This window comes from Sphaeramia orbicularis, chromosome 6 (assembly GCF_902148855.1).
Source record: "Sphaeramia orbicularis chromosome 6, fSphaOr1.1, whole genome shotgun sequence".
NCBI lineage: Eukaryota > Metazoa > Chordata > Actinopteri > Kurtiformes > Apogonidae > Sphaeramia > Sphaeramia orbicularis.
The window spans coordinates 32459052-32484601 of NC_043962.1; the positions used below are offsets into that span (position 1 = coordinate 32459052).

At 37.9% G+C, this 25550-nt stretch overlaps 1 protein-coding gene across 4 annotated transcripts in view; it reads right to left on the bottom strand.

Annotated features, from left to right (window-relative positions):
- Positions 1 to 25550, bottom strand: part of pot1 (protection of telomeres 1 homolog) — a 77916-nt gene that overhangs the window by 25613 nt on the left and 26753 nt on the right. For all 4 annotated transcript variants that reach the window (XM_030137625.1, XM_030137624.1, XM_030137623.1 and 1 more), the window contains exons 8-10: positions 24743 to 24873; positions 24374 to 24667; positions 22224 to 22376 (exon numbers count right to left, since the gene is read on the bottom strand). In XM_030137625.1, the coding sequence (XP_029993485.1) occupies positions 22224 to 22376; positions 24374 to 24667; positions 24743 to 24873 (578 nt within the window). The remainder of the gene's footprint in view (positions 1 to 22223; positions 22377 to 24373; positions 24668 to 24742; positions 24874 to 25550) is intronic.

Sequence of the window (25550 nt, forward strand, 5' to 3'; positions counted from 1 at the left end):
GATTTTGTGTCTATATTCAGCACATCTGAAAGGCAGGTTTTAACTGGCACAGCTCTGCACAAAACTGGCTGCAGTTGTCGTGGCAAGGAGGCGAATAGGCACAACCAAAGGCAACACAGAGGACCAATCTGTTCTGCTCAAGTTAACAATTTTGGAATGACAGAAGAAAAAATAATTGAGACGCATGGCCTACCCAGCAAAGCCATTTTAGAACTTCTAGATGAACTAGGGGATGATTTGGGTCCAGTCACAAGGAGGAGTCATGTGATACCTTATATGATAAAACTCCTCCAACGTTACATTTCTGTGTGTCTGGATCAGTCCATTAGTGCTGGCGTATCCCAGAGCAGTTTTTCCAGTGTACTGTCTCCATCACAACAACCAGTAACGCACACAAAATCCTCATTTAAATAGGGTGGGCTCCAACAGTCTCCAAGGCAATCTTAGTTAATCACCTGTGACATGCAAATCAATAGCATGCACATTTTTAGTGCAAGCAAGCAAATTTGCGCCCATTATTTGTGATCTTAGTAAATCAGGCCCTATAATGGTAAGGGTGACTGAAGGGTTGTTGGTATGACTCCAGCAGAGAAATTGTTAGCTGATGTGCCCTTGAGCAAGGCAGTAAACCCCATACTTGCTCCCTGGTTGCCTGACATGGCATCTTCTTTGTGTGTGGTGTGCTCTTGCATGTTCAGCTAGTAATGGGTTAAAAGTAGAGGGTCGATTTGTTCACATGCATAATATATACCAACGAATAACAAAGACTGTTAGTAAGGTAACATAATGAGAATATTCTGAGTATAGTGTTTACTTAAAGTGATTATGATTACTTTAGTTTGCACTTTTTAGGCTGTAAAGCAGCACAAAAATTGACCCTTTCAGACCTGCATATGTTTCTCTATTGGTGTATTGCGATTCTCACATTCCTGTCACATGCATCTACATCAGCCCCTTTTCACCAAACTCTCTGCCTCTTTTCGACTTCATATTACTTTTCAGAATCATGCAGTGGGTAAAGTAGTTCACAATGGAAGAAGATACACTGTAAGTCTTTGTAATACACAATACGAACAATGATCTCACATCTCATTTATTAAACACTTCATCACAGTGAACAGAAGGTTATATATGGCAAGACTAAATTGTTGAATTATATAGTTTCCTGAATACTTATATTTGTGGTTTATGCTAGCCGATGGCACTTAAAGCATGCTGAGTTGCAGAAATGACATGCTTCTCTGTTCATGTGTGTGTGTTGTAGAGTACTGAGAGTTCAGATGACAGGCAGGTGCAGGTTCAGCAGGAAACGAAAATGAGGTGAATATGGAGGTAACCAGGTAAACATCTATGCTGCAGATTCTGCTGAGGCAGAGAGGGCAGAACCGCAAGAGGGAGGAGGAAGAGATAAATGGATAAACGAAGGGTGTCAGGAGAAGTGAAAATAAGAGATGGAGAGTGACAGTGCGGGGGTGGAAGATTGAGAGTATGAAACAAGAAAGGAGGAGAGAAAAAACATTACAAAACGAACACGTTCATCAGTTTACCATCCAAGGTTTGGACTCACATCAGTTCTTATCTAATACTTCAGGTCATAACATTTGAAAAACTAAAAGAAAACCTAAGTTATTTTGAAGGTCTGGTGTTTGTAAAGCTCTCTTAAAAGTATATTTTCTGCATTATTAAAAGAGAGATGTCTTTGTGTGGCATATGTAAGCACCAGATGTAACAAAGACTCCACAGAGAATTGACAGAAACTCTTCAGCTCTGAAATATCACGACTACAGAGCGGAGCCTGTGCAGCCTTTAAGTCCTGTGATCTTATATTTGTGCTATACATTAATTTGATAATAGACCCACTTTCTTCAAACAGAGATAAATAAAAGAACAGACAAATGAAAGTTGAAAACTAACAATTACGCAACAAACAATACAAATATAAAGATCATCTAATGTATGACAACATAATTACCTACTGACGACTTAGCGATAATCACAACTTGTCTGCAATTTACTGACTAACAATTAATCAACATTTGGCAGTTTGCTGTGCAATGCCTAATGATACTGACAACTATCTTTAGGTGCCGCTAAAAGTGACAACCTCCTCCGCTGTTTTCGCTGGAAAATAATTAGTGACAAAGTTTCTGAATGGATAGAGTAAAGCTGTAACAGCAGTTTCTACAGAGTATGTTGTATTCTGGGTAGTCTGGGCCTCACAAACAAGAATAAATAAGTGTTTAAGGCAGAAACTATTTTTATCATATGAGACACACCCACCATGTTTCACACTTTAGTTCAAGGAAAAAACACAACACATTCTGACCCCCAAAAAATCCTACATTTAATACTTCTTTGGGCTGCCATTGAATATAGCACACATTCACCATTTCATTCTTTGGAGAAGACTGTACAATGTCACAATCTTTATTTTCTGCATTTTTTGGATACAATGTTGTTAAACTCAGACTTGACCAACTGAAGTAATCCCTAGTAGGGATGTCATGAGAACCGATACTCACGATACCATTCAATACTATGATGAAAAAAAAAAAAAAACTGTCGATACTCATTTCTTTAAGAAATGGAAAAACAGATGTCTGCATAAGAATCGGTACCATTGGTAGGCTACTGCTCTTCTGAAATTGATGGGGGCAGTACACACCGAACGTACACATGCAACAGGTACAGCAACTCATGAAAGAATGGAAAAAGCTGCAGCAAAGGCTCCGCCTCATCTAATGGACAAAAAGGGGCCAAAAGTAGTGTGTGGAAGTATTTTGCATTTCAGGTCGACGACCACGATGTGGTTATCCCCCTAAATCACTTCATCCACCTTTTTTCACCTTGATGTTCCATAAGTCTTCATGGTCTGTATGAAAACTGATGGCTATTTAAGAAATGAGAAACTATTCATTGCGTCAGTTACGATTAAAAAACTTTTTGTTGAGAGGATTTCAACTATTTTTCAATTAAAACCAAATAGGAACATATTTGGCCAGTCAGCGTACTATTTTTTAGTTCCAGCTGGGAATCAAAGTCCCATGTTCTGAACCCATTATCTTCGGTTTAAGTGCTCTAAATTAGGTTGACAAACCAGCACAACACTGGTTCCATGTTGGTGTGTAATGACTGTAAGTGAAAGCTTATCTTAAGGTAATTTTAGAGTAATGCTGAAGTGTAGATCAGCTAAAAAGTCCTATGCCATTAACATTTGTGTAACTGCGTATGCAACCAGGACAATCAAGTAAAATCAGCATGAATATTTCACAAAACAACAGCACTTGAGTGTTCCACAACACATTGAAATGGTAAAGAGCCTTTAATGGTCACAGGAAGTTTGTGTGAACAGAATATCTTTACAGGACAAACAGTGGCTCTTCAGATGCAACCTCTAAGATAAATCTAAGAAAAACTAAACAGTTCCAGCCCAGTCCACTCACTCAATAGGCTACACATTTCAACTTCTATATCTTCCCACTGGTGAGTTATTGTTGTGACAGACAGAAATAAAGATGGACATCAGTGAAAACAAACACCCTTTTGCCTTTGGCACGTACGGTAATCATCTGTCAAAAAGACGTGAATTAATGCTGTCACAAATGAGTAACACAATTAAACAATGATAACTACAGGAGCAAATCATTTGGAGTGCTCCGACATCCTGACAAGGGGAGGGTGTGAGGATCTGACTGAGTGACAAGCAACACAAATGTGGGATTTATGTTCCGCTTTAATAGGATGATTCCATATTTGACTTGTACCAAAGAAAAGGCTTCAGGACTGAAGACTCTGCTGCTTGGATTAATATAATCTCAGAGAGACCTCACCAACAGGCAATAGGCCCAGTGTCAACATGTGTTGGATCTTAGACATGGAAATAGGAAGCATCCTCTTTGCAGCATAATTGGTGAATGTTTTTTCTACATTTCACTTGGAAATATTTTCTCTCCAACAATGTGCCTGATCTCTTACCTGGGATTTGTTATCCCATTTGTCTGTCAAATCAAACCAAGATCTGAACTCTAAATATTGAAGAAGAACCCATTTCAGACACTTAAGGCCAGTAAGTGAAGCACAGAGTGACGGATTGTGGGTAAAATGCCCCTTTGGATAATTCTGACAGTTCTCTATTTGCGTCCATGGCACACACTGAGAGCCTTTCTGCTACAGGAGTGTTTGAACAGTAATATTTCCCCCAATTACCAGGCTCCTGTGGTAAATCATCGCTGATATTGTGTGAAATCGACTGAGGCATTTCTGTGAGAAGAAGGCCATTAGAGCAGAGAAAGGAGCCCATTATGATGTAAAGAGAAGCTAAGAACAAGAAAAACGAGGAGGTGGAGGAGGAGGAGACAGTATCACCTCCTCTACCATTGATTCTCTGAGAAACACACTGACGATAAAACATTGATATGAATAGTGTGTAAGATGAGCTGAAACCTGCAGACTTCAAAGACATTAAACATTACATTAGGCTGTCAGTCTTCTCTACAGCTGCAAAAATATTTCCATCTGTCTGTGTCTAACAGGAGATGAAGAACATGCAGATGTTCATGTGGTCTGCAGTTTCCTTCTGTGCAGAGCTGATGTTTGTGGAGAAAAATACTTCTGATCATTTGATCATCAATTCAGTCACTTTTCAAATGTACCGTAGTGTATTCCTTTCTACATTAAATATATTTTATTTAATTTAATTCAAGTCATAAACAACTTGGTTAGGAGCAGATTGTAACAATAATCAGTTAAAGTTTAAGATGCAATAGTTCATTTATTCACAACTTAATTGAAAAAGCTATTTTGGATCATTTTATTAGCTTGCACATTTGTAAGAACTAAACACTTTATTGTCTCATGACAATAAACTCAGTGATTTGGGATCTATGATTACATTAAAAAGGGTAAATTATGCAAATCAACTTTTCCTGAGAGAAATTTGAACTACACTGTATTTTTTGACATGAAACTAATGATTAGATGTCCCAATTATCAGCAGATTAATCAATAATGATCCTCTGTCACCTTATTTTAAATGAACATACATAGAACAAATTTACTTTACTGATAAAATGAATCACTGTTCTGGTTTTAAAATAGCTTAAATAAATAAATAAAAACGTGGTTGGTAGGTCCCCATTAAATTTTAACTATGACACATCAGGCTGAATTTCCTTAAATTTGTAACAAATATTCACTCGACTAAGAGATGCACTGCTGGTCAAAGGTAAAGGTTTTTTGGTCATGAATGGTATAATTGGAGAACAGCATGAACAGATTATGATGCAAAGCCAGCGGACACGTCTCACTGAACTATGGGTTCTTTGTTTTGTCATTTCATACCATCGTGTAACACACATAATTGTATCAGTTTGTTCTACTGTTCCTCATTCATTCATTTTCAGAACTAGATAATTCTCTGGCGGTTCGCAGGGGTGCTGGAGCCTATCCCAGCTAACATCAGTCGAAGGCAGGGTTCACTCTTGACATGTCAGCTGATCATCACAGGGCTGACCTATACAGAGAAATAACCATTGACATCTAAGAGCGATTTAGATCAAGTCATCTACTGAGGTGTGTATCTTGCATCTTTGGATGATGGGGGGGGGGACCCAGAGAGAACCCAAGCAGAAACTCCACACTGAAAGCCCCCTCCCCACCAGTCTATTGTTATTTTCCTAATATAAACAGGTCTAAGTCTTAATGACAACATGTAAGACAGTCTAGTTTAGTATTTTGTTAGTAACAGCAGTTAGGTTGTTGCTGCCATGTTTTGGAAAGGCACAAACAAGTGCTTTCCACTCAGTCTTGCTCACTGACTGCTGCTTATTTACTCACACTCCATCACCCGGAATCAATGCTGTAACATCTCTTCTGGCCGTCAAACGCTGCTCCCCATACTGGGGCGCCACTAGGAATTGTGGTCCCCATGAAAGCTAAATGTTGTGGGCCCTCCATAAAATTCAGTATCTCGTTGATTTGTCAGAGCATTTGCTTGGCAGGGAGTTTGGAGATGCACAGCATTTTGCATCAGTTTGCCGCCGGTGGCTGACTCTGCACTGTGTCCTTAAGCTCTGGGTGATGACCGCTGACAGACTGATCTCATGAAATCGCATTGTATGTGACGCCAGTTCATTGGATTTGGCGTGCTATATGTAAGCATTTTCATCCTTTTGTGTATTATTTCACACCATTTGATTGCGTGTCAATGCGCTAGCTGCTAATTGTGCTAATCACTAACCCTAACCATTAATCACGCTAGCCGCTAATCACGCTAGCTGCTAATCGCTAACCACTAGTGAAACCTAACATTCAACATCTGACTCCTGTCTTCTATGCCTTACTCAAAATTTTCACAACTTCTAACCTGTATCCACTGGACCCCCTCCACTGCTCTATGGGCCCCCCAGAAATGCTGGGCCCCATGAATATGTCACATTTAGCCCCCCTTTGGGCGTCCAAGTTCCCATATGTCCTGCCCCCCATAATTCACATAATAAAAAGGTCCAGTGTGATGCATTTATGGCTATTTTTTACTGAATTTGCACCTCTCTTACTTATAAGTAATACACAAAGCACAATTAATATTGTAAGCATGTCCAGTACAGGTTCACTTTAAGTTTATTTGAATTGAAGTGCGTGTTCTGTAGCTATTATTTCAGGTTTACATATGCCACGAAAAAGCTGGATAAGAAACGGCCTTAAATGTAGCAGTTTCATACCAGTCTGATGAAACAAACTTCACGCCTCCAGTTAATTTAAATCAGTTTAATTGACTCTTTTCTGTTGGAGCGTGCAACTTTTCTCTCCTGAGTAGCAACAGCAGAATCTAAATATAACCTGATCTTTATTTAATGTTTCCACTTCGGTTCGATTTTCACACACTGACAAAAACACTGTTAAAGAAAGTTCTCACATGCAGTCTTGCCATCTGTGTTTTCTCGCAGTCACTGTCTGATGCTTTCACAGACTCATTACCGCAGCCGGTTTTATAGTTACAGCGTTTGTTGATAAAGTCTTTACAGCATTTAGATATGGTGGAAGATACCGCCCGTAATGAACCTTTAATGTGCCGATGGTAGAGCATAGATGTGAGATGAACTGAAGAGGTGATTGAACACTAAAGAAGCATTTAATTGACCAGCAGCTCACACATGAGCACATCCTACAACATAATTAACTACATTAATGAAAGGAAATGTATTTCAGTCAGGCAGATGATTGGGAAATGAAGCAAATATTATACTACAACATTCGTGTTATTTCTGCATTTTTTATCTCCTATTAAGAGACAAAAGAGGCTGCATAAGAAGAAGTGGCTCAAACTGTTTAATAACATCCAAAAGAAGTAAAGGACCTTAAAGGGGTCATATTTTGCTAAACCCACTTTTAGTAGTCTTTGGTACATTTATTTGTGTATTTGGAGAAATAAAACGGATAGTAAGAAATCATGGAAGAAAAAATTAATGAACACTAGTGGCTGAACGGGAAAGAGCTGCACGATCAACAACCTGGAGGGGGTGGGGTGTGAAGTGAAGTGGCTTATTTGTATTTAAAGGGCCAGCGCTCAAAACAACCTTTCTGGTGTCATTACTCAGAAATAGGTTAGAAGATGAACCTGTGGAGTTTAATTAATGAAGAATTCAGACCCAAACATAACATTTACAGTTTATGTAGACCTTAAGGAAATGTTTTAAAATGCATAATTCCATTTAAAAAAGCAAAATATCATTCCTTTAAAGGAGAACTTTGCATTATTTTTACCTTAATTAAACAGTTTCAGAGTAATTGTGATGGTTAAATGGCTTCTTAGGGGAAGAATGGAAGCCCTCCGCCTTCCCACTCACTCCTCTAGGGCTGAATATGCCACTTGCAACTTCTCTACACCTTCCCTGTAGCCTAGATCTTGTCTCGGTGGCCTAGATGTTGTCTCTCGCAAGAAACGTCCTAGTATACGGCACTACAACACAAACACACCCCCAGCCACGTACCGCCGGCTCGCTGTAAACACAAGTTATCCATGCCTTCATTTCACAGGCATTTACCATAGCAGAGCCAGCAGAGAAAAGCAAGAGGTGGCTGCTGTCAGAGGATGGAGGAAGAAGAAAACAGTGAGTGACCAAACCAGGAACAAGACAAGTCTGCTTTGGTCCAACTTTAGCAGAATGGAGAGAACTGACAAAAATAGAAGCATCTAAACAGATGCAGACTTGGCGTTGTTGCTACTGCACTTGTAATTATCACTGAGATAAATTCTCTATACTCGATATATTTCAGTGGATTTCTGCTCTTCATGATGCTATTGGTTGTAACGGTGTTTAATCATTTATGAACTCATTTTATGAATGATGCCTGAATGTTTGCTCGCTAGTGGAGATGTTAGCATACTCACTAGTAACCACGGTTGTTTGTGTCACGTAGGTGTATGTTTGTTTAGTTTACTAAATCATCCTTTGTCTGCCTCAAGGCGTTTTTATTACTAGCCACAAAATTTTGTCAGTTGAATCTAGTTATTGTGAGATGTATGTAGCTCATTATATGGACCCATGACTAATTTGTTTAGTCTGAATAGCTACTGGCCTTAACAACTAGGCTTGATATTGGATCTTAGCTGGTGATGTGTGATACTTGTCTCCTGTCCAGGTGAAGGTCTAGAATCTAGATGATTGTTGTTGTTATAAAGGTTAGCCCCGGGATGATAGCATGCTAATCGCTAATGGGGCGGGGACGCGGTGGGAGCTGCTGATGTTTCTTAGCCTGTCAGCTCTTAAGCTGTGCGGCTAACATTGGCAGCACGGTGCTAGTGGCTGCAGATGGAGCCTCAGACCACTGGTCCATACACCCACAACCAGCGTGTCAACGTGACCTATCCATCTGGATGGCCAGGGGGTTCCTGTCAGCATGCCGCCCCCCCAATAATAATAATAATAATTATAATAATAATAATAATAATAATAATAATAATAATAAAACAATGTAAAGACAACAGTAACAGCAGATAATTGTGAATTTTATCTGACAAATCTCTGAAGTCTGTCTTACAAAAATTCAGTAATATTTTACTCTTAGATAGCCAAAGTGTTTACTATACATCCACATTAACCCTCAAAGACCTAAACCAGTGTTTTTCAACCTTGGGGTCAGGACCCCACATGGGGTTGCCTGGAATTCAAATGGGGTCGCCTGAAATTTCTAGTAATTGATAAAAAAAAACAAACAAAACAAAAAAAAACAACAAAAAACTTACCAATAAAAATATGTGGTGAGTTGAGAGAGACAATCACAATACATAAAACCTGGCTTTTCTGCCTCTGCCCACAATAATATACATTATATAGTCTAAATGTCATCTAAAATTAACGTTTATTTGCAACATAGTAAAGCAAACTGTTATATGATCGAAAACAAATTAATTTTAGCAAAAAAAAAAAAAAAGTCTCCGTCTTGGGTCGCCAGAAATTTGTGATGTTAAAATGGGGTCACGAGCCAAAAAACGTTGGGAACCACTGACCTAAACAGTCATCCGCAACCAAAAACATCTACTGATCTAACATGTTATAACTTTTAACAACTGTTGAACCACTAATCCTACCAATTTTCCTTAAATTTTCCAGTTTCTCAGCTTTTCAGCATGATCAGATATGATTCATTTGGACATGTATATACTTGTTATGTTCAGTTAATAATAAGTCATTTTTGCCTCAGTTTCTCTGTTATGTTCTCAACATGATCAGTGAATTAAATACAGGAAAACACCTGTTTATTTCTTAATAATGCAGAGGGGGAAAAAAAGAAATACTGATAAATCACTTAGGAAAGGTTAAATGTTTAGAAAAATTAATTTGGAGGTTACTAAAAAAATAGTTGTAGGCTTTTAAGGGTTAAGCCCCTTTTTATTGAGACTTCCATCCACATTAAAAATATCTAAAAACCAGAGGCGATTTCTCAAAGACTGCATGGGAAGCTCAGCTTCCCCTAAAATTACAAAAATTAAATGGTCAAATATGTACTTTTGTGTTGATATTTCATTGACTATAAATGTGTTAGAACACGTTCATCTCAAAGACAAGTTCGTTCAGAATCAGCTTTATCACAAATCAACAGACTCGATGTTGTTCACTTCTCATACATTCCCGTTGCGCTGTTTTCTTATACGATCTCTGCTCACTGCATTTGCCCATAGACGCTCAGCGTCCATGCACTTCAATTGGACTGAGTGGAACAGTTTTTTCATTGCCTCAAAACTGGACGGTAATTGGACAACTGCCACGATGTTGTCCTGCCCCCGAATGCTCAGAGTCTCTGGGGGTGAATGGAGCTGTGGGTGGACCTTGGCTGGGCTGGACACTGGGCTTCCACATGCTGATTGGAGGATCAGTCAAAAGGTTGAATCCCGTTTGATTGACAGCTATTTTGAGATATAGTCCTTCTCTTGACAGAGTTCAGTTTAATACTGTTGCGCATTCTGCTTGTGAAATCGAGAGAGAAACCATTACGAAATTACTTGTTCATTTCTTGCACTGTAAATAAAACACACTCATTGTACTTCCTTGTTTCAATTTCACATAATTTCAACATATTCTTGTTTCAGTTACATAATTTAATCATTTCTTGTTCGAGTTTAATATTGTTTTGTAGATAGTTAAATCAGTCGTACTGTTGGCTAGGTTGGAGTGAACTAGTTATCTAGCAAGGTGCATACGATGGCAGACAATGCTAATGGAATGGAGGGCCGAATTTATGTTTAAATAACTTGACAATTTTTTTGATGTAAGCCAACAATGAGCTTCCCCTCTCTGAAAGACAAGCAGCCGCCACTGCTAAAAACAGTAAATCTCATCTGTGCCCTTATTTAAAAAGAGTAACATCTGGTAAGGGTAAGATACAATTTAATTTGCCCAACATGGACATAGCCTAAGAAACATCTGAGACTCAAAAATAAAATAAATATGTCAAAAAACTAACATCATCCTTCACTCCTTACTTTACAGCTGTGGCCTTCAAATCACAAAGTAGCTGAAACATCTGGCATCTCTGCACTGAAGTAGGGAAGAGTAACAACTGACAAATATTATCTGAGAGTTGATGTGAAGCCAAAAACACAAAACCAGCCTCAAAGTAACTGTGGCCTCACCTCTTCAAAGAGGCACATCAAGCCATTTGCTTGTGGAAGTGCTTTTGCTTGATTAAAACATTGGGGAGTATAAAAATCGCACCTTGTTTCCACTGACGGCTCAAAACAACTCCACTGTCAAGTACTTTTTCTTTCCCCACAGCGTGAAAGTACAGACTGTCAGGCACCATTACGTACTATTTCTATTATCACCTTCACTGAGGTTCCGAACGAGCCGTTGCTCTTCAAGTCATGCAGATTACATGGTCGTTACTGTGACATTACTATATGCATCGTTATTTTCAACCTGGGACACCAAGCCAAGATAGCAGAGAATCTATAAATCTGCTAATTTTCAAGCAGGGTCTATAGGGGTTTTTCACACATGACCAGTAAATGGTTTGTAAGGACTCATTTTGTGTATTGTTTCTTCCGGTTTACGTATCAACAGTGGCTGAGGCCATATCGACGTGTCACTGCTGTGTGCCCCAGTGTACATGGAATAAACAAAGGCAACTATATTTCAGTTTTCACAGTTTTCCTTCAGATTTAGTTGAGAAGAAGAAATGGGTGGTCGCAATTTATCGAGATGAGGGGCTGAACTTCAGAATCCAATCAGGAAGTACGTTCATGTGTAACAGGTGTCCTGAACACCGGCATTTCTGGGAGAAAGATTAGCAGGGAAACATCAGTGATATCGTGAAGGGACTCAACAGGTTAAAAGTAGGGAAAACAACCCGTACCTGAAAAGCTGAGTACTGCAACCCGAGCCACAACTGTCAATTTTTTTCATGTCCAATCTGCACCCCCATACCTGCGTATATTAGACCCAAAACCCGACCCATGCTTAAGCACATTGTCTACACAGTAACTCACTTTTAATGGCTTTATTTTTGGCTAAAACACATGCATCAATAAATCTCTAACATGTGCTGCTCAATGCCGTCTGTGGCTGGATAAACAGAAGTGAAACTCACTTCACATTAAAACAAACCTGCTGTAGATCACCCACGGTCATATTAGATGATCATCATCATTAAATGTCCTGCAAATTATTTTAAGCCATGACTCTTTTTTTCATTTCTTACACTTCCTTGCCTGCTAGCCACCCGCATTTTGTTTAATTTTACTCATGGCCGTACCCGTGAAAATTCCTTTTTTTTTTTTTTTCAATCTCTCCCCAAATGTTTTTGCAGCTTACCCATTGGGTATCCGATGTAGGACTCTAGTGTTCTCCCTACTTTTAACGTGTTGATTGCTTTCCCAATACCGCTAATGTTTCCCTGCTAATCATCCTCCCAGAAATGTCGGTGTTCAGGACACCTGTTACGCACAAATGTACTTCCTGATTGGATTCTGAAGTTCAGCCCCTCATCTCGATGAATTGCGACCACCCATTTCTTCTTCTCAACTAAATCCGAAGGAAAATCGTGAAAACTTAAATATAGTTGCCTTTGTTTATTCCATGTACATTGGCGCACACAACAGTGACACTTCAATATGGCCTCAGCCACTGTTGACAAGTAAACCGGAAGAAACGATAAACAAAATGAGTCATTTCAAACCGTTTATGGGTCTTACGTGAAAAACCCCTATTGTGATAAAGAGGGCACAGAATTTGAATCTCATCAATTTTATTCTCATTTGAACAAAATCTTCACAATAGTTTACACTGTATTATAATTACCGTGGAAATGCAGTGTGTTGGTACCAAAGCTGAACAAAGTCCAGTAAAGTGAAAAGAATCAGGTGAATAGTGTCCAAGATATGGGATGGACAAAAATCTCAGATGGACGGACGAAATTCTTGGTATATCTATATAAGAAGAATGACACAGGGGGTCCTCAGGGGTCACTTCAATTCTTTCTTCAGAAATAATAGTAGAATAATATGACATTACTGTGTGTGGGATCAGCTCTGTATGAGGGCAGGAAGTGTGATTTGAGTTATTTCTGATTAGTAAAGGCTGAATGCCCTTACAAAGAAGCAGAAAAAAGGACAAAAGAGCATTTCCAACACTTCTGTTCCTGTGTCATACCAACCACTGTAAAAAACAAAACAAAACACCTCTAGGTTGGACTTTGAAATTAAAGGTAACTGTAAACTAGATTAAACTAAATTGTGTTCCGTTTTGGGTAGTTCAGTCAGTTTCAATCTTTTCAAAATGTGAAAAAACTGAAATTCAGCCTTTAAACTGAGCACTGCATGTCTCCTAGCAATAAAGAATGTGTCAAAGTTGAAAAGAATCGAGTGAAATCGATTGGACAAAAATCTTGAACGGACAGACTGCAGACTGACATTTAATGCATTGGAATGAGCGTTTCTCAATCAATCCATCAGGGGGCGCTGCTCTCAATTAACCATACTGGCCAAATACCACGAAGAAAAGTAAAGTTTTTTGAGAAAAAGAAGAAAGTCAGTAATAACAAAAACAGGACCAATGGCCCTGTAGCTTACCGGCCAAATTAAAAGCTTTGGGAAATGTATTGAGATGCCATTTATTATCACCCAGTTACGTGTATTTATTATATCACAGAAATAGCCCATGTTTTGGTCATATTCAATCGGATCTGTAAAAAATTCAAATTCCAACTTGATATCATTGATACTTACTGATTTATTGTATCAATCCACTTCCTATCTCTTATAATGGGAAAATTCTTCAAAGTCGCACCAAATCCAGAATCAGATCCGGATCGAAATAATTTCAACACCTTGTGTTGACATCATCATAAAGAAGCTGTATACCAAGTTCGAAGTCAATCAGACCTGTAGTTTCGGAGAAGAAGACGATTGAAATGTTTTCCCCATGAGAGCCCATGTTAAATTTTCCATAAGTTCCCAGACCCAGAAGAAGATCCTGATCAGCATGTGGCCATTATGTTCTGGTCATCTCCCAATCAGGGCTGGACTGTAGAAATTTCAATATGATATCTTTGAAATTTACTGAGTTGTTGCATTGATCCACTTCCTATCTCTTATAATGGGGAAATTTTTCAAAGTCGCACCAAATCCAGAATCAGATCCGGATCCAAATAATTTCACTAACTTTTACTGACATCATCATAAAGAAGCTGTATACCAAGTTTGAAGTTGATCAGAATTGTAGTTTCGGAGAAGAAGACGATTGAAAGTTTTGTAACGGACGACAGACGATGACAGACGATGACAGACGACGACAGACAATGCTGCCGGACGCTGCATGACAACAATAGCTTACGGCCTGTCAGCCGGTAAGCTAAAAATGGAGATGACAGAGATAACACTAATGTGGATACTAATGTTGCAGAGTTTTCACTGGTAAAGTTTAACAGCTTAGCTTCAGCAGGTAGGGAAAAGATAAATGAGCGTTAAGTTTCGTTTTCACTTCCGTTGGCAGCATGGTCCGAACCGCTCCTTCCCCCCATAGTATTATAAGTAGGACGGAAACCGGCCCAGCCCTGGGTAGTTGTCATTAATATGTCAGTAGTTTTTCACTAACTCACACAGTCGGTCTTGGAAAAGATCCTCTACCTCCACGGTTCCCAGTGGTATTCTCCGTCTGGGTACGCATCTGCGGGCACTTGGAAAACAGATGGCATGTACGTAGAGGACGGACAGAACGCTTTGTCGGTATCCGTCTGTGTCTTTAATGTTACTTGCGGTCAGCATTACTTTTGTCGCTGTCATTTAGTTTGAAAAATCTCCACACTCTTTACACTCCCCACACATTACTCCTCTGCCACATACCTGCTGCACTTAAGTATGAATGTCACGCTGCTGTAAGTGGTATCGGTGCAGTTGTATTGGAGTACTTTTAGGAGTACGAGTACAAGTACACACGCTGAGTATCGGACTCGATACTGGTATCAGGGAATCAGTGCATCCCTATATGTGACTGTCCAAGTCTATCACAAATCACATCATGATACACTGAGCTAAATCACAATAGACCACTGACAGTAATGTCCCCCCACCACCACCCAATAGCCCAATCAGAATAAAAATGCATCATGTAACCATGTCAGCTGGAAGAAACTGATAAGAGGAGTGGGTTAAACCTTCAATATTCCATTCAGCAGAAAACTATTAGTCGTATACACACCAATCAATTATCAGGTTCTATGTATGCTTCATCCATGTTGGAGTAACATTAGGACACATGATGAGTTTCCAGGAGAAACTGGTCTGTGACTTAAAAAGACTTAATGATACTTGTGTGCAATAATGGTCAAAAGGTGTGTGATATGATAATGACAAAAAAGCAAAAAGGTAAATATTTTTCCCATAGCTGTGGATCCACCTTGGTCATCTTGATAATATAAATCTGGAAAACAACTTCTTTGTTAAAAATATTCTGTTTAAAAGCCTTAAGTAAGATAATATACATCGTACCATGTCAGCATCCATGCTAGTTCTTAGGTTTGTATCTCTGATCACTATGGTTTCAAAAGTAAGAAATAATGTCTATTTAATGGCAGCCAGTGAGAAACAGTCGGGAACAAATGCATGACTACATGACAAAAAGTTAAAATAAACTTGGCACCAGTGACAGTGATGGATTATCTCTCTGCAGCAATATTCACGTCTCTACAAGTGGTTTTTAAATTGACAAGATAAAAACCAACAGCAGCCTGAGAGGAAGGAAATATGTCAAATCGTCATCACTCATGGTTTCACAGGACAGTGAACACAATTAACAAGAGAGAACAAGAGTGGAATTCATAGACTAAAATACACTGAGGGTAGAGAACACAAGATTTATTTTGTTTAACTATACATTTTTGGGTACGTTGAACTAATATTTACAAAAGTGCCATTTGATAATTTTGAGGTATTTTAAGAACATATTAATTAATGGTTTAAAAAATATTGATACTTAAGTATTTTGTATTTGTATTTATCTATTTAGTTACAGGACAGTGTGTATTGGCATTAGTTGCAAAGAACAAGATGCATGCATGCAGATTTAGCAGAGAAGCTAATTTATTAGGATTAGGATTAGGCATTAGGATTATCACATGGCACTTTAGGAATGGACACTTAAAGGCATGATATTTTGCTTTTTTAAATGTAATTATGCATTTTAAAACATTTCCCTGTGGTCTACATAAACTGTAAATGCTATGCTTGGGTCTGAATTCTTCATTAATTCAACTCAACAGGTCCATCTTCAGCCCTATTTCTGAGTAATGACACCAGAAAGGTCGTTTTGATCGCTGGCCCTTTAAATGCACATGAGCCACTTCATGCCCCACCCCCTCCAGGTTATTGACTGTGCTGCTCTGTAATGTTCAACCAAAAACTGAACATTTTAGGTAATCGGCTCAAAGTTTGGACATATTTTCAGTATGGACTACAACCGCTGCTGCTGACAAACAATTATGCCATACTCGGAGAAATGTTTGTCGGAAGTTTTGACTTTATATGTGCAAATGTTGTAACGTAACTACTTATAAAACGGAACAAATTAAGAAGAAATTAAAACGGGTTGTAGAAATCCACTCGATTTTTGATGGCATGAATATAAAGATAGCTTTGCAGCACCTGGAGGGTTCAAATTCAAACTTTATGAACTATTAGGGTCCAAATACACAAATAAATGTACCAAAGACTAATAAAAGTAGGTTTAGCAAAATATGACTCCTTTAACTGAAGATAGATTGAAAATTCTGTGAATAATTCACTGACTATTAGTTTTATTTTTCTTCTAATAGACACTGGATTTCTATCTTGCACTTAATAAAGTTAATCTGTCTCTTTCTGTAGAACTACCAGCAGGTTGTTAATGTTTTGTATAAACCTGGTGGTCTGGCAAACTTTGTCTCATCACTTTATTTCAAAGATGAAAGCAAATGCTCAACACTGTTGCTACTGTAGAGGTGGAGAGAAGAGGCGCTGAAACACTCGGGAGCAAGCAGAAGGATTTTCGCAGGGAAACTAACCAGAGTCCTCTACAGAGAAATCAGTGTACGGGCTGTTAGCAACTAGGATGTATGCAACCATATTAGTAATGGTACATTACTTTCGGTCAAGCCTAACAGTGTTTGTGGTGTGTAAGTGTTGAGTTGGAAAGGAATCTTTTTTAATTCAAGAAGACAGCAATTTTACTTTTACCCAAGGACTATTTTGCTGGAGTAACAGTACTATTACTTGAGTAAAATACTCTTTGTACTTTATTGCTCCGTAAACTTTTGAAAAACACATGCAAAATTTACATGATACAGGTTCAGTGTAGACATTAAAAACACCAGACAGGTATGGAGATGCATTTAGAACAAAGCTGTACAATTAATCAAATCACAGTGATAATCAGTCTATCAGGACCAGCCTGTACCGTTATATAATCATTAAGGCTGCAGTTTAACCCATAAAGACCCAAACATCCGCCGGCGACAAAAGCATCTACTGATCTAAACTGTTTAATAACGACTGATCCATTAATCCTATCAATCCATAAATAATTGGTGTAAAATACAGTTTGTCATCTTTTCATGGTCATCAGATATGACCCATTTGGACGTTCAGAGGCTCCATAGTGAACATGGAAACACAGTCATCTTGTAGAACATTGATTCACCAGTAAAACCCATGGAGTTTAATAAATGACAGTGGATGGAGACACTTGGTTTATGTTCAGTTACTGATAGATTTGCTGAAAAAAATCAGTTTTTCTTCAGTTTTCTCTGTTTTTTTTTTTTTTTTTTACTAATAACCTTCAACTTTAATCTGAGCTTTTATGAACATCTACATGATCAGTAAATTAAATATAAGAAAATACTTGATTTTCACTAAAAATTTGCAAAATACAAAGGATAATATTATAATAAATGGAGTTAAATTACTTAAGAAAGGTTAAATAAGAGATAAGAATTCATTTGGGAACTGGCTCAAAAGTCACACTGGGTCTTTATGGGTTAAAGGTTAAGATTTAGGGTGATCTAACTTCAGAAAATGAGAAAAAAATAAATAAACACACCCTAACCTGTAGTCTTATGATACTTATATAATATGTATATGATACTTTTTTTTTTTTTTTAATTTGTCTTTTTGTTTATTTGTATGAGACTTGACACTTCTACATAATCTGTGCATTTTGGTCTCAAACATGCGGCCCGGGGGCTAAATCCGGCCCGCCAAAGGATCTAGTCTGGCCCAGGGGATGAATTTGTAAAATACAATAATTACACTAAAGATATTAATCATTTTAGTTCACATTCCACATACAGACCAATTTAATCTCAAGTGGGTCGGATCAGTAAAATACTATCATAATAACCTATAAATACTCACAACTCCAAATTTCTGTCTTTGTAAATGTAAACATTTTCATGTCATTTTACTGTATTTATACTAAAACAAACTATCATTTCACAAAAACGCGAATAACCTGATCTAATACGAACATTTTGAAGTGTCTGAAGTGCTAGTTTACCAGTATTCTGCCTGGTATTAAATGTTTTGTGTATTTGTTGATCCACTGTGTTCTGTAAGTTGTAATTTACATGTGTAAATGATAAAGTGAGACATAATATTGTTAAAATTGCACTTAGTTTTCTTAAGAAATTACAGTTTATTCATGTTATTCACACTGTTTTAAAGGATAGTTGGTAGATGTAAACACTTTCATTGCATAATTTGACCTTTTTCGCTCTAAAATATAGAGGAAAGTTTGGAGTTGACATTATTTAAATATTATGTTATTATTTCAGTGGTCCGGCCCACTTCAGATCAAATTTGGCTTAATGTGGCCCCTGAACTAAAATTAGTTTGACCCCCCTGATGCAGTTGATGCATGCAAACTCCAATCTAAATTACAATAAGGCCCACCATCATCATAAAATAACTTGCTTGTCAAATTGAGCGTGAATCATGTTGTTTTGTTTGAGTTTGCGACCAACACAATATAATTTAAGTCTCTGAGATTTGATTAAGATGGATGTGCTTCTCCAAGTACAATTTCTCTCACACATTCACGCACTTCACAGCAGGTTCAGAAATCATTGCTAAAGGCCTTGGATGGATTTGTCCGGTGTAACATCCAATCAAACTGAAGCTGAATGAATCTGAACGCAGTGATTCCACAAACACACACTTGTATTTCTATCTTTGTGAGGGCACCCATTACTTTTCTACCTACCTAGAAACGAGTTAAAACATCAACCATCGCAACTAAAACACCTAAACACAAACCTTAACCTGAACTTAAATTAAATTTGAATCTTTACACAAAAACAGCTCTCATTCGGATGGTTTAAAAATCTGAAAACAGTCCTCACAAGAGTAGAAAGACAAGCCCTCACACACATCTCATCAGAGCTGACTGCAATGCCGGATGTTCAGAAAATCTGTGCTTATTTAACATGAAGGTCTCTGTAAATCTCATCCAAAGAACAGTAAATTACAACAGGTATCTTGCTGTTACACTTTTGCCAATCAGATCTGTCAGTTTTCAGAACACCAATTCTTTGTTTTGTCTCTTATCCAAGTCTAGCGTGTGGGGGTTGTTGTGTTTTGCATCAGTGAAGAAATAAATTTAGACATCCTACTTATTTCATCTTCCTGTATATTTTCAGAGATGCCCTTGCTGGTATGATAAGACAGGTTTCACACTATACACTAGGATTCCTCTCAGTGGGAAGTACGACTTGAAAGATTCCTTATCTATATGATCTCATGTCTTCTGTGCTTAGAAATATAATAAACTGATCACAGAATAATGAAAACACATGCAATTTTTGATATGCATGAATCTAGGTTTAAAATTAAAATTAAATCAAAATTAAATCTATTCAAAGAAAGTGTCTTGTAATATTGGAGTATTTAAGGGCAAACTATGTAATATTTCTCACTTGTGATTCTAGTTAGACCTGTTTGTCCCTTTTCCCAGTCAATCAATGAGGTAGAGCATGGTGAAATAGAAATGTCACATAGGATAGTGAATGACTGTGGAAAAAAAGCCATGAAATGGAAACAAACAATTATTTTTTCATTGTTTCACAACCATTAAAGTAAAGCAAATATGCCTGTATCATCTCTATAACTACAGGAATATTCTTGACTATTCTTGTCTGTCTGTCTGTCTGTCTGTCTATCTAACATGCAACATGCATCACAATAGTGTAGTAAATAAGAAGAGCAGAATGAACCAGAAAACAAGAGGAAAATGATAAGAAAATACAAACACAGGGCAGGACCTCAGCTGGTAAATGTACATCACACCCAGCCAGAAGGCCAGAGTACGGCGGCATATTAGGGACGCATAAGAAAATAAAAACGCTTGTCACTACGAGAATAAAGCCGTTATTTAACGTAAACAAAGTCATTATTTAATGAGAATAAAGTTATAGTTTTAAAAACTCATTATTCAACGAGAATAAAGTTGTTATTTAATGAGAATAAAGTCGTTATTTAATGAGAATAAAGTCGGAGTTTTAAAAAAACTCATTATTTAAAGAGAATAAAGTCGTTATTTAATGAGAATAAAGACGTAGTTCTAAAAAAACTCATTAATTAACGAGAATAAAGTTATTTAACAAGAATAAAATCATTATTTAACAAGAATAAAGTTGTTATATTTCGAGAATCAAATCATTATTTAATGAGAATAAAGTCATATAATATAATGAGAATAAAGTCGTACCCACTCACTGAATAATGGAGAACTGTGAACATTTTGTGAAGTTTTACTTTCATTTGGGGGTTAGGCACAAAGGCCAAATACTGAGTCTGTCCATCAACACATTATCATTAGTCTAAGGACTCTGAAGTGAGTTTGCACATGTTTGGGTTTGTTGTAAGAGCCAAACTGATTTATAGTAAATTTCCTCTTTTGTGGAGGAGAAACTGATGAAGTGGTCAGCTGTAGGACTATCAGTGTTTACACCAGAGAACTATACAGAGAGGGTTGCTTGCTTCTGAACAAACTACTCTGAGTTTTGGAGTCCAACAGAAGGGAAAGTTGCTGCTTCGTTTGTTGCCTTCACTGTAAAACCGGAAACTCTGTCAAATTTTCAAAATATTATGACTTTAATCTTTTAAAAGTACGACTTTATTCTCATTAAATAATGAGTTTATTCTCGTTAATTAACGACTTTATTCTCGTTAAATAATGAGTTTTTTCAAACTACGACTTTATTCTCATTAAATAATGACTTTATTCTCATTAATTAATGACTTTATTCTCGTTAAATAATGAGTTTTTTTAAAACTACGACTTTATTCTTGTAAAATAACGACTTCATTCTTGTTAAATAATGACTTTATTTTCGTAGTGACAAGCGTTTTTATTTTCTTATGTGGCCCTAATACGCCGTCGTACCAGAGACTACATGTTACTTTTTTTTTTCTTTTTGAGGAAAATGTTCCATACTTTATATCCAGCCGGCATGCACTACCATGTGACATGACCAAAGAGTGTGAATTGGAACTCAGTTTTGTCCAAAGCTTCAAAGAACAACCTACTCAAATTACATTGTTCATGATCTTCCATGTACATATTAAAAGTTAACTATTTAACATTTCTCATTTGACATTTTACCCCTCCACTCAACAAATTAGGGAGAGTGATGTTCATGCAAGCAAAAGACTGACTGGGGAGATACATTATTTCACAACGGTTATGTTCTAATTGCACACTTATTGAGGGTCAGAAGGGATAAAAGGGCTTGTTACTGCAGGAGTCTAGCTACATATGTTTTTTTAAGAAAATTTTCAAAATGTAGTTATTCAAAGGTGAACTGTCACAGAAAGCCTCAATCTCTGGTAAAATGAGAATAGGAGAATAATGAAATAGTTCATTTTAATTTCAGCCAGCTCTTAGTGCAAGTACAGCAGTCACTATTGGTCACTGACAACTGACAATTATGCTTTTCAAATCCCAATGCAACAGAACATTTTCTTTGTGAGTGTAGACCTTCAAGGACAGGAGTCTTCACAGTCTCACAGTCAAAAGAAAAACAAACTGTTTAATATGAAGTTACTTCCTTAGTGCACTTTCATTTATTCATATATTCATACATTTGCTCAGATTTAAATCCCTGTGCTTCACAAACAGCTGACAAATGTGTCTTCACACAGGGAAGCTTTCTGTTCCTACCTACTGAGTGTTTGTGTTGTGTCAGTGACCTCTGACCTTCAGATGCCGGGCGTACTCAACGTGGTTGTCGTAAACGAGGACATTGGCGATGAGCCTCTCCCTCTCCGGGGAGAAGGACGATGGTCCTTCTGTGGCGTTCGGGTCCACAATCACATTCAGCGTGTGAGGAGACCTGGTCCCATCCCACACCTGAAGAAACAACAGCAAGGTGACAGCCTGATTTATCACCTCTCAAAAATATTAAATCTTGGTGTCATGGAGTGAAAATTCCACAATAACCTTTCAGCATATTTTAATTTTAGTAGTACCAGATTTATGCATCCTCTCTTTTGGAGAATGTAGCTTGACGTGACAATTTTAGTCAAATACATCAAGACAGTTGACTGACAGCTGGCAACTACCAGATGATCAGAGAAATAACCTTGATGATTACAGAGATCTAATCTGTGTAAGCTTTAAAAGGGTACCTGCTTTTTTCCAGTCTATTAATGAACTCATCACTGGCTCATTACAGGTTTCACCAAGAAACTGAAGATGTTTCCCAAACTGGCATTTACACAGGCAGATTAATTTGAAGTAAATACTGCATGATTTACAGTAATTTATTTGAGGTCAGGTTTGTGTGTATAACTATGGGTTAATGATAGTTAAAGTCAAACACTGTATTTATCTAAATAACCTGTAATGTTTTGGACCCTGTCCTCTTCTGTTTGTTTGTGTAGTTGTGTAACAGCAGGCTGCTGCTCCATGAGAGCAGACTGGCAGCAAACCAGCAGCCTCTGCCAAATCCAGCTCAAATTTATCTCCTCTATCTGCCTCACTGGCAGGAAAGCAGCCGACACTTAGAGGCTCATTTCTGCTCAGATAAAATACATGAGAGCTGCTCCCTCAGCGCCCACCACACTGCAGAAGATTTACTACAAGACTGAAGGCAAACAGCACAATTATTCCACAGGGAAACAAGTCAATATGAAGGCCATCAGTTCCAAAATCAAAGCAGGCTGAAGGTTGTTTTAAAGGAAGTAAGAGACAGAACAGCTTTTTTTCTAAAAAGAAAACAAACCACATCATCATCAACAACAACAAAACCAACAGGAAGGGGAAAAAAACGATGAGAGCTGACAGTAAACAGCCTCCTGGGATGTTTCCTGCTGACTGTGTAGACACAGGAGTTAACCAGCAGGAAACATCCCACACTGAAAGTAACCTCAGAACTACCGCTGCTTATCACCAGTGTGTGAAGTCTAATCCATTCACAATACTCCTGCAGACTCCAGGACATTAATGAAACAACATGCTTGGTGTGACCGACTCCCGTGTCACTGGTACTGACTAAAATCAAAGGGAGTTAGCTGAGGCTGTTGATAACCAACTCCTGGGGCTATATTCACAAACATCCAGGGAACACTCTGAGAGGTACCCTCCCTCACCTAAAAAAATTCTAGCGAGAAGTCCTTACATAGGGAGGATTTTAGAAGAACTCTGAGCAAGCACAGATGTGATTGGTTAAAACAGAAATAGAAATAAAATTCAGCTTTGAGAGGTAGTTTCCTGGTAGGTAGTTACATGGTATAAAATTATGAATAATATTTTATGTAAGCCATAAATAAAAAGTGTTTTTTATGTATAGTTTTCTCCACCGCTGATGGCCTGGAAAAGTCATAATTCTGAGAAAATTCTGAGTCAGGAGCAACACTTTGCTCCTGGAAGCTTTATAAAAAGCCTGTTGAACTTTTAATATTGAGCAATTGTGAAATAAAGTTTTGTGAAATGTCTGTCATTTGGTGAAGTTAGAAGTGTTGAATCAGTTTCTGTTCTCTCATTATTATTTCTGGGTAGCAGTGATCCTATTATATTCTTAAAACTATTACATAAGAAGCCAACTTTGTGTAAAAACCCTCCAGACAAAGCTTTGGGGATTTGTTCTGAATGAATCTGTATTTCAATGAGTGTGTAAATCACCGTCTTATGATTGACGTTTTTGAGCTGTAAGTAGCTTAAAAGGTTATTTTCTGTCATGTTCTGCTAGTTCTTGGTCAAACTGGCCTCACTTAGTGTCACAGAGCAAAACAAAGCTTGAAAATTGAATTGAGGTGGTCAAAATGGCCTGCACAGGAAATACTTTACATTTTATTTTCACATATTCATCTGTTAGTTTTAGTACAGATGTGTGTCATGTGTCTTACCCTCAGGAGGAAACAAGTGGAGTCAACGGGGGCTTTGGCCAACAGCTGACAGGTCAGGTCAAAGTAAGATTTGGGCTGAGCAGCAGACAGAGGGATCACAGGAGTTGGGGGGAGAAGTGCCTGGGTGGCAGCCCACGATCGCAGCTCCTCCACCGTTCGATGGTCATCCTGGTCGAAGTGGAATGAGCGGCTGGAGGTCCGCGGTTCCACAGGTTTGCCCTCTGTCCCGTCAAACGTCACCACAGAAAACCCAAAGGTCTTGACCAGCGTGAGGGACCCTTCATGTAATTTAACCTGCAGATAGACAGGCCCCATACCAATAACTGTTCTTCAACATAATGACCAGAACCATCAGGGACCGTGTTATACCTTGACTCGGTGCATGCGGACGATGTCTCCGATTTGGAAGATTTTAGGGTGATCATCTAGTTTTTCAAGGAAGATATTACAGACGATCTTCTGGTTGGACTGATCAGTGATCTTCATATTAGAGCAGAAATCTAAGGACAGAAAAGTTCTGCAGTTAACTTAAAAACCATCCAAAAAAAAAATAAAATAAAATAAAATAATAACAATAATTATATATATATATGTATAATTTACTTTAATCCTTTGACATGCAAGAAAAAGTGACAATTTTTAAGAACACTTTTTTATTTACATAAATGAATAAATCAACTGAATCCGAGGGTGCACTGATGCGTTAGTCAGTGACTGTGTTTTTGACTGAAACCAACATCGTGTAAATAAGATGACATTCAGAGACAGCAGCATTTATCTGTTGTTGTGTGAAAGTGGCCCTGTCTAATGACATACAGCTCAGCCACGGCATTTGAGAACAGCTGCACGACATTCAGCTCATTTTCAGTACTACTTGAGTTCCAAATGCAACTAAGTGGTTGTTAAAGAGTGTTGCCTAAATTACCAGTGGCCAGTGTTGTGTGTTGAACTGTGTGTGTGTCTGATGCTAAGTGTGGTCACTAAACAAGAATAACTTTAAATCAGGTTGATGGATGTAAACTGTAAGTTGAGTGTGCTAGCAGTTAGACAAAGTAACGTGATTGGTGTCTGCATCAGTTATTGCATCTCTAGCAAAAGCTTATTTTTACAAATGTCTTTTTGTTTGTGTTGTAGAGAATTTGATGTGGTGTGTGTGTGTGTGCCTCTGTCTTTCTCT